The 10,737-nt window shown below is 36.9% G+C and overlaps 1 protein-coding gene across 1 annotated transcript; it reads left to right on the top strand.

Moving 5' to 3' along the window:
* Positions 1–2,323: 2,323 nt before the first annotated feature.
* LOC122069851 (organ-specific protein S2-like) lies at positions 2,324–3,074 on the top strand. Its single transcript, XM_042633936.1, has 2 exons — positions 2,324–2,458; positions 2,551–3,074. The coding sequence occupies exons 1-2, from the start codon at positions 2,414–2,416 to the stop codon at positions 2,836–2,838; spliced, it is 333 nt and encodes a 110-aa protein (XP_042489870.1). The 5' UTR covers positions 2,324–2,413; the 3' UTR covers positions 2,839–3,074.
* The last annotated feature ends 7,663 nt before the right edge of the window (positions 3,075–10,737 follow it).

The following is a 10,737-nucleotide window of genomic DNA, read 5'->3' as shown; positions in this document are numbered from 1 at the left end:
ATAAACAAAAAACAATTGGCGCTATCTCCAGCTTGTGGTTACACAAATAATCCTCAATATTTGTTTAAGATGTTTTTGTTTTTGGTAGAATGCATGCTTACATCTTAATCACTTCATCTCTACGTCATTAACCTTTGGTGGGGAATGGAATTCAATCCCAAAACGTGGTGACGACAAGCCATTGTCTTTTCTTCTCGATGATCCAAGCGGCAGTACATTCATCCCTCAAATGCTAGTCAAATTACGCAAATCCTCACCAACAGAACACATCCCACATTACATTCTGAGCTGATGGCTTCAAGTCAAAAGAGAGAGAGAGAGATTGATTTTGAAAACCCTAGTCAAGAATCATGCAGATTCGGCTAATTTAAAAAGAGAAGTCATAGTTAAGAATTCTCCAAGCCAAATAAGACTAGTTCTTTTTGCCTAGTCATTATAAATTTGACAGTCTAATCTTCTTTTAAAATTTATTAAATTGGTTCGTTACTTCAATAGTTCATTTATTTTATTGAATATGTTTACAATGGCATAAGATCAAAATTCAATGAAATGTGATTCTCTTTTATGTATTTAAAAAATAAAAAAATGTGACTCTCCCTAACAAAGTTTCACCAAGGCGATTTACCAGGTTTTTTCTGAAAGAAAAATCAAGAAAACCTGATTTTCCAACTATGGTTTACAATGGTAAAAGCTCAAAACCAATGTGATCCCATAGTTTTTCTTATTGTTTTCATATTTTTTATGTATTTTTTCTATTTTTATCAATTTATCCATATTTATTGTATTTTAAAAATAAAAAACATGGCTCACTCTCAGTAGGTTTGACTAAGCCAAGTCACCACATTTTTTGAAATGCGAGTCAAGTAAAAAATCACCTAGTTTTCCAACAATATATGAGGACGAAATGACCGCCCTCCCCACATGAAAGGTGGAAATCCTATTGCTATTGATGCTTCCATATGTGCTCCCATTGGTTTCTATATATGTTGGTGCAAAAGCCACACTGCCTTTTACGAAACCCTCTTCCTATAAAGGGACATAGTTTTTTGTCTAAGAGCAATCCCTACACTACACAGGGGGCACGCAATGACCACCGTGCCCCTCCTAGGGGCGCACACTCTTATGTCTGGGCGCATGGGTCGCTCTTGGACAGAAAACACTTGCCCATATATATATATATATATATATATAAGTGGTTAAATAAAATAGATGCTATGTGTTATTATTATCAGAGGATTTATTTGATGAGAAATTTTAATATTTTGCGGCAGTTTTGTAGTGCCGCTTCTATATAAGCCCACCCAAAAGCAGCTAATAAGCAGTGGTAAAAGAAAATATTGCTGCTAAAATTACTTATATAGTGGAGGTATTTTATTACTGTTAAAAGTTATTATATAGTGAATACCGCCACTAAATGTTCCGCTTTAGTGCTGTTGAAGCGTCATTTTCTTGTAGTACCTATCAAATTTGAACTCACATAGAATTGACCATGTCGCAATATAAAGCTGTGATTTTTTTATTTATTTATTTATTTTTTTTTTTTTTTTTTTTTTTAAATCTATGAATATTCATCACATTTTAAAATAACTAGGTGGTAAAAAAAAATGATAAAAAAAGATGCCAATACATAGAGAGTTAATTAATTGAATTTTACTATGAAAATTGACATGTGACCAATCTGACGATGCAGCCTTTATCATTCAACAATAGATCTACCAAGTCATCCTTCTATGTGATACCTTAGGTGGTCGCTGTGAAAATTTCCGTGGATTGATCCACCACAATAAACTTTACCATATTTCTAAGTGAGGTGTTTTTGGAGAGTGAGAATAAAAACCATATTGCCCCATAATAAGAACAAGAAAAAACAAAAAATAATAATAATATCTCTCCCAAAGTCAAACATTTAGAAATGGCCATAGGCCAATACCCACCACTTGGAATTCATTAAATAAACAAGATTGAGTAGAAAACATAAAAGTAGCCGGAGATCATGACTCTTGAACGTGTGTTCTACTTTCATGGTTGGTTTGCTGTCACCTTACCAGACCATTGAAAATTATTTTATTCTCATCACGAGAAACTTTGCGGAGGAGCATTACTAGATTCCAATACCAATCCAGGCCATCATAATTACATTTATCTACATATGAACATATCCTACCTTACCTTTTTTTTTTGGTAAATCAACAAGGTCTTAAGGGTTAGACTTTTAATGACTATACACAAATTGAGTATTTATTTTATATAATCTTAGTACATAATCAGTACACATGTATCTATTTATATATATAATTAATGTGAAGGAGGAAATCAAACAGATATAAATAAGGGTTAGAGAGATACAAGAGAAGCTCACACAAACCTAAGGAACCAAAGTAGTGGTTCTACAGTTGGAGGAAGAACAAGAACCATGAAGTCTGTCTTGGCTTTTCTCATCCTTTCTTCACTTTTCTTGGTAAGCAGTGTTATAAAAGCTCTTTCTCTAATTCATTTCTTTCTGATTATGAGATTCTTAATTCATTTTCTTTAATCCCTGTTTTAATGCAGTTTACTAGTTCAGTTGATGCAAGAAAAGACCCATCAGAATATTGGAAGGATGTGATGAAGGATCAACCAATGCCTGAAGCAATTCAAGACCTTCTCAGCTCAAATCCTGGATCTGTTTCACCCCTGGAGAACCAGAAGGAGAAAAAGTTTAATTTGGATAAAAATCTCTACAGCATTGCTATCATCTATCATGGGCTTGATGAACATAAAGAAGACAAGATCCCTAGGAAGGACTCTGAGCTGAGCCTTGAAGTTGGGCAAGAAGAGAAGAAATCTTCTGTGAATTGAACGACTACATCTTTCTTTACAATGATGCTTATTAGGGTCTATAATTTTTCAAATCCATTTTCATCTGTTTATTGCTTGTTTTTGTGTTCCATCATGTTTGACTGAGTTTTTGGCTTTGTGTGCTTTTATGCTATTTACTGTTATTGACTGTTTCAGTAATTTGTATCCAAGAGAGTGGAGAGCTTCTTTGGTTTTCGGCTTTTTTCTAATAAAATCTGAATTGGGTTGTGAGTCTAGTAATTGCACTCTGTAGAAGAAGAGGAGAACCTCAGACAATGCCAAAAAGAATGAAAATTGAAAATAAACAATCACACAGTTGCGTACAAAATTTACGTGGTTGGACAAGATTGCCTATGTACACAGTGAGATGAGATCTGCTTTAGTATCAATAGAAAATTGGGTTACAGCCACTTGTCCTCACACCTATCTTAGATTTCTTATAGAGCAAGAACCCTCATTACAAATATATAACAAAACTCTATACAAGTAATTTACCTAAATACCCATATATATATATAGCCCTAAGAAATATTCTGTACTCCATAGTCTGAGAGCTTTTAGACTAATTAACATAACTTTTATTCACGGAGATCAAGAGTTCCTTCATTTAATTTAGTAGATCAAGAATTCTTCCCTCAGATTACTAACACTGCTTAGAGAGAAGGAACACTCGCTATAAATAAATAATAAAATCCTACAAAGATAATTTAACAAAATAAACATATAGCCTCATATAATACTTATAGTGAGAGCTTCTAGACTAACAACATATCTTATGTTCACAAAGATCAAGAGTTGTTTCAATTTAGCAGATGGGAAGCAAGGTAATTTCCTCCATTAGCTTGAAGACTATGAATTCTTGACTTTTGTGAGGACAGGGAAGTGCAATAGACATTTTATATTCCTCTTCTGTGATTGTGCCTTGAGAAAAGGGTGAATGGATTATACAACTTCTGACCTTACATATAACAATCTGTTATCGAAATGAGACTGTACAGATGATTTTGACCAACTAATCAACTAAATGGATACTAATTAAAGTCATTTGATTAAGTTTGACTTTGTTAAGTTTTAAACTAATAACACAGATTCAGACCATCCATTAAATGAATAGCTCTGAGTGGTACCGTATCTATCTCATGCATCCCCCGAGAAAATAAATGTTCTTATGAAATTGCCTCGTGTTTAGTTTGCTTTTTTTTTTTTGGCCAATGACAGGTAGGCCTGACTAGTCCCAAGTCCATAATTGCATGAATTGTATCGGATTGAATAAGAATCATTCAACTTTTACTGAAAACAATGAAGAGCACTAAGCTCAAAACCACACGCTCCTTGAGACGAAGATCCTTACCAACTCGGCTATTCATTAATTAAGTAGAATACTTTTATTTCAGCATTTCAGTCTGATAAGACTGTAATTATCTCTCTCTCTCAATCTGTTATGGTCATAATACCTTATAAAACCGTAACTCTCTCTCTCTCTCTCTCTCTCTCTCTCTCTCTCTCACGGTGGAGTTAGCAGTTAATATATGACGACAGGTTTGAACCGCAAGCAGATCCTCCGGAATGTGCAATGCAGGATAGCTCTACATTTCACATTAAAAGGTAGGGAAAAGCATCAAAGAATATCTGAACTTAGACAAACCCATGTCTAGGGTACAAATCAATTTCTTAATTAAATTTACCCAAGTGGATAGGACCTATATACCTTTATCCCTTGACCAGCTTCATCAGGGCATGGCTTTGGCTAGAGCTAGTAGAGTGTAATGATTAGGAAATTGTTAAAACATACGGAAGTTCCATTCCTTCCATATGTGAGAAGTAGTACAACAAAGGACTTCTGAGTACTAAGGGATGCACATTCAACGCAGGAGAAGAACTTCTGATGATTCCGCCGCTGACTTGATGGCGAAGAGACTCAGGCGACCTTAATGAACTCTCAAAGATTCGCATATTTAGACAAGGAGGGTTCTTGTTGTATCCCACAACTCACAAAGTTCCACTAAAGAGGAAAGCACATACCATCAGTTACCCTCGCACTTGAGCAGATCTGTCAGATCCTTCATCATATCTGATTCAATCTCCAAATATAATGATCAAGATCCCATTTGGATGCCATGGGTTTAGCACATCTTTGTAGGTCGCTCATCTCTAATGATATGAGAAATGGACGGTCAAGCTTGTTGTCGAAACTTAAGAACCTTCTTCAACATTTAGGAGCAGTTTTGAATAGGTTTCATTGTCCAAATTGACTAACCTTTCAAGTGTTTGTGATTCACCCATTTCACCTACTTTGACCGAGATAGAGGAAACTGTTCACATCTCCTGCGGTTCAGGGTTTGAAGGACATAGTTCCATCTCTCCTTGCTCTCACAGGGACTCTCTCCTATGATGAACTACATGGGCTGCTTCTCATCCACGAATTCCTACAGACCTCTCCTATCAGCAAGTTGACTGTCACTGATCCATCCTCTGCTTCTGAGACTCCTTCAACCAACACTGCTCAACATGGCAAGGATTAGGTTTCCTCCTCCAATGATCAAGGCTCCTCTGGTGGCCATGGCTCTTCTAAAGGGCATGGGGGATGTGGTTCCCTGTTTGTGGTCCTTCCTCTCAATCTGGGTAATATTTGGTGCACCATCTTCAACCGTACTAACCACAATGCCTCTCTATTACTATCGCCCACCCACACCACAACCCCCTTACCCATACTACTGTCTAACGAATCATAAAGTTCTATGATTCCATCAACTAATAGGCTCATCAAATGAATCATAACTATAATGGAAATGACTGAAAAAGAGATTTGAGTTAATATATGTTCGAAAGTCAAAAATATCATTAAAAAAACCTAAAACTAAAAAAGGCCCTTCAATTACGGAATAGAAATTCAAACTCGGGGTATCTTAAACTACGTGAAAGTCCATTGTTAAAACTGACAGCATCCCAAGGTACTAGATACTAAGCTAAGGTTTATTGAATGTCAAATAAAATTTAAACAAGTCTTTATTCATCGATTTTAATCTTTCCTAAAAAAATTCAATTGAATTGACTCCTTAAATATCGACAATTGCATGCAATACCGCCGCCCTACCCACACTGCCCACTATACCCAACCCCCTTCTCTCTGCCTCTCATCCTTCCACTGCCCTAACTTGGTATTCTGTTACTGGGGCAACTCATCATGTCACCCCTGACCTGAACTCGCTCTCTTAATATGATGAGTACACTGAATCTAGTAATTTGCATGTTGACAACGGTAAGGGCCTCCCTATCTCACATTGGTTCTTCTTCAATTTCCTCTACTTCTTCTTTTCATTTATCTAATATTCTCCAGATCCCCTCTAATACCAAACTCCTTTGTCTGCTCGAGATAATAAAATTTACTTTGAATTTTACCCCTCCCTTTTTTTTTTGTTAAGGATCAAGTAACCAAAGAAGTTCTTCTTTATGGTCCAAGTAGCGGTGGTCTACATATTGTGCCTTCACCTTTTTTACTGCTAGTCTTGCCAAATGCACCACCTTGGATGGTTGGAACCATCGTTTAGGTCATCCACATAAAGGTTTTCTTAGCTCTATGGTTTGTCACGATAAATTACCGTGCAGTCCATGCGGTTGAGTTCTCGTTGTACTGCTTGTCAGCTTGGAAATTCAAGTCGTTTTTCCTTAGGTCTTACAAATTCTCGTAGTCTATTTCCTTTAGATCTTGTTTTTAGCGATGTATGGGGTCCTTTCTATATCCCCTCCCTTGAAGGGCGTACATAATGTATAATTTTAGTGGATGACAATACTAAAGTTATCTGGTTCTATCCGTTAGTTAATAAATCTGATGGTTTCTGGTTTCTCCATTTTCTTTGAATTCAAGCTCTTGTTGAACATCCATTTTCATGCAAACTTAAGGCTATAACAACTGATTGGGAGGGGGTGAGTTTCGTTCTCTCCCCACCTTTTTTGCTCAATTAGGAGTCACTCATCGTGTGTCCTATCCTCATACTCATGAGCAATAGGACCGTTGAGTGTCACCATCGTCTTATTGTTGAGACTGGTTTATCCCTTCTTGTCCATGCCTCTGTCTCTCGATGCTACTGGCAATATGCCTTTGAGATGGCTATATATCTCATCAATCGCATGCCATCTTGTGCCTCTGGTAATTTTAGTCCCTTTCAACTGGTCCATCACAAGGCTCTGAACTATACTTTCCTCAATGTTTTAGGGTTCCTCTACTTTCCTTACCTGCATCTCTATAACAGGCACAAAATGGACTTCTGGTACACTCCTTGTGTCATTTTCGAATATAGCCCTATGCATACAGGCTATCGCTGCCTTGACCTCGTCACTAATAAATTCTATATTGCATCCATGTGCAGTTCTCATAGTCCTTTTTTCCCTTCTCTACACCTACCTCTACAAGGGTCGCTATCTGACCTCCCTTCACCATGGGTGGTTGCCGCAAATCTAGTTTCTCCTGCACTGTTTCCCTCTGCTCCCTCCATGTCAGGTCCAGCACCCTCCTTATTACCAATTCCACCCTATCCCATAACAACGCCTTCCCCACATTCTCCACTATCCTCCCTGTAAATCCCACCTCTTCACCCACTCTCCCTCTTCTTCCTGCATCCCATCCTCTCCACCACCATGGCTTCGCCCTCTCCATGATCTCTACCATGATACCCTCTTCACCCTCTCCCACTGGCCTCCAATTGGTCACCCACACCCCTCCCCCTTCCCCTCCATCTAGCCTACATCCCATACAGTTACAGCCCAGACCTAGACCGCCAAATGCACTTACTTTCCCCTCCTCTCCTCTCCTCTCCCCCCCCCCCCCCCCACACCATCGAGCCTACTTGTTACACTCAGGCCTCTAAGCACTAAGAATGCCATTCTGCCATGACAGAGGAACTTAAGGCCTTAATTCGTAATGGTATATGGACCTTAGTTCCCTTTCATGATGGCATGAACCTTGTCAACTATAAATGGGTGTACCGTATTAAAAGGAAGGTTGATGGTACTCTTGAGCACTACACATTGCTAAGGGGTTCCATCAACAGCAGGTATTGATTACACAGACACATTCAGCCTAGTGGTGAAGCCCACTACCATTTGCACCATCATTGCCTTGGCCTTTAGGAATGGATGCCCACTTGTCAGCTTGATGTTCATAATGCCTTCCTCCATGGTGTTCTTAAGGAGGAGGTGTATATGACTCGACCCTTAGGATTCATTGATAGCGTTTATCCTAACCATGTTTATCACTTGTGTTGTTCTGTCTATGGGCTTAAGCAAACAATTTTTGTTATAGGTTGGCTTTCGGGCATCTCAAACGAATCCATCCCTTTCTATTTATCAGCATAGTTCTCATCTCATTTATGTATTTATCTATGTTGATGATATCCTTGTTATAGGAAACAATCAGACAAAAATTCCCATGCTACTCAATCGACCTGCCTTTGAGTTCTCTATCAAAGACCTAGGTCTACTCAGTTTCTTTCTTGGCATTGAAGTGGCCCCCATTCATGTGAACTATTGCTTTCTCAGAACCGCTATATATGTAATCTTCTTCATCGTGCGAATATGGTTGATTGTAAACTTGTGCGTACTCCCATGACTACCAATAATAGTTGGAGCCACAATAATATTTGTACACAAAAGTCAATTTATTTTCTATATGAAAAATGCAAATGTCAAATTATCAAGTGCCCCTAGAGCATGTGGCAGCCAGATATAGCTGGAATCCCAACTGGTGCTGGAGCCTTCTAAGCACCGGCCGCCGCCTGGTGTTACTGATGCCATTATGGATCATTTCGTGGTCCCACACTATGGCATGCAATTAACCCTAGAAGAGACTAAAACTTGAGTCTTCTTTGGAAGAAGATAGCAAGCAGCATCGGTACCAACTCTTCTATGTGGTACCTGGAAACCGCCACTATGTCTATGTGTGGTCCTACTATTCCTTATTTATATGAATTATGAAAAAAAAAAAAAAAAAAAAATCTCTTCTTCGTGCCACTTAATTTTCTACAATAGAGATATGTAATCTCTCTTCTAGGACCTTTACCAAAAAAAAAAAAAATCTCTCATCAAGAATAGTCATCTTCTGACCATACATAATTGTCATTAAACTTTGGTTGAAAATTATTCTATCGTTCACCGCTAATTAGATGCTCCCATGTTAGCCAAGAATAAGTAACTAGATCACCCTGATCCGTCTTTGTATAAGTGGGAGTAGTGTAGAGTAGCCTATTTGACTCTCCACACATCTTTTCCCTCCCCTAATGTCAACTCTCAGTACTCTCTCTCTCGCCAACTTTTGCGATGGCTATTCCCACTTGAGCTAGGTTCTTAACTCTCCTTTTTAATAGAGTTTAATTAGTAGCAAATCTATCTCTCATGAAAATAAAAATAAAAATAAAAAGGATAGAAAATCTATCAGACACACTTCCCCAACCACAACAATATGTCATACTCAGAAGTCAACCCTACTTAATCCTTTTTATTTTTTTATTATATAATCATTTTCTTTTATATATATATATATATATATATTAGATCTTTAATTTTTGGTAAAGTCTTGTTATCAACATGAATGTTGACTAATGCTTTACAAACATCAATTTTTTTTTCTATCATGTGAAAATTTGATATGGCAAACGTGACCGTAGGATATCTAAGAAATGATATGGATTAACTAGCCACATATCATGTACCCTTTGATGTAATGGTATTTCCCTCAAATTTATGTTTTTACACACCTTACCGTCTCATGCCCCTCTTTGCAATGGTGAAAATTTAATGTTATGTGTTCTACCATGTCAATAACTTTGAGTTTGCTGAAATTTGAAATATCAATAAGGAAACATAATATCTTTTAGCCCACAAAATTTCAGCCCCACTTAGAGTTGTCACATGGCAAAAATAATACAAAATTACAAAAGTCAAATGTCACCAACGTCCTGATAACAAGTTAAGCCTCTTTATTTTTAGTTGAGATATAATGATAGATATAAAACTAACTAACTCTCTCTCTCTCTCTCTCTCTCTCTCTCTCTCTCTCTCTCTCTCTCATACATATAAATATTAAAAAAAAATTAAGGGAAATTTCTAGTAGTCCTTAACTTATATTAAACTAGATAGACTCCGTTACAAAATACTTCTTTTTCTGATTTCCTTATAAAGCAAACATTTGTCTCTCTCTCTCTTGTAATTTTTAAACTATCTCGATTATTCCTCATTGGCACATTTTCATTATTTTCACTTCACTTTTAAACTACCTCCTATATATGTATTAAGATGACTTAACTATGTATCTCATAATTTTTAGTACTCACTGGGTTGTCATGTTGCATGTTTTTCGGAATGTGATATATATATATATATATATATAGACTTTTACAGCATTCATATTGTACATATGTTAGACATGATCTAAGTGAGAGTCTTGTATTGATCATTGTCAATGATTTACACAATAAGGCTCTTTGATAGTTATTCTAGTCTGCATACCTGAGAGGTCCCTATTGCTATAGGTATACTTTGTGTGTCTCATCGTGCCATTGGTGGATTCCTACACTGGTTATATATCAGGGTGGATTCATGATGTATAAATACTCAACATGAAATATATTTTCCGATTAAGCAGAATAACATCAGAGAATTCATAGATAATGATCAGACGAAATTCTGAGTTCAATAGTAATTTTGTAAATTATTTATAAATCAATAAATACATGTGCATTGCAGTTATTATTTTTCTAATTCATTTATTTTTAATCTAAACAGTTAAGAAAACAATGTGGCTTCTCGTTATCCATAGAATCTTCAGTTTCTAGTTCCAACTCTCCACAATCCATATCCTTTTCCATCCTCTCTCTCTCTCTCTCTCTCTCTCTCTCTCTCTCTCTC

The sequence above is a fragment of the Macadamia integrifolia genome, unplaced genomic scaffold (assembly GCF_013358625.1).
Source record: "Macadamia integrifolia cultivar HAES 741 unplaced genomic scaffold, SCU_Mint_v3 scaffold738, whole genome shotgun sequence".
NCBI lineage: Eukaryota > Viridiplantae > Streptophyta > Magnoliopsida > Proteales > Proteaceae > Macadamia > Macadamia integrifolia.
The sequence above is the reverse complement of the archived record's forward strand: the minus strand, read 5'-3'. Positions and strand labels throughout refer to the sequence as shown.

What these genes read in the sequence shown, in the direction of transcription:
- LOC122069851 (XM_042633936.1), top strand. Translation starts at nt 2,414, where the DNA reads ATGAAGTCTGTCTTGGCTTTTCTCATCCTTTCTTCACTTTTCTTG. An exon ending in TCCTTTCTTCACTTTTCTTG is followed by an intron (nt 2,459 to 2,550) that starts GTAAGCAGTGTT and finishes GTTTTAATGCAG; the next exon opens with TTTACTAGTTCAGTTGATGC.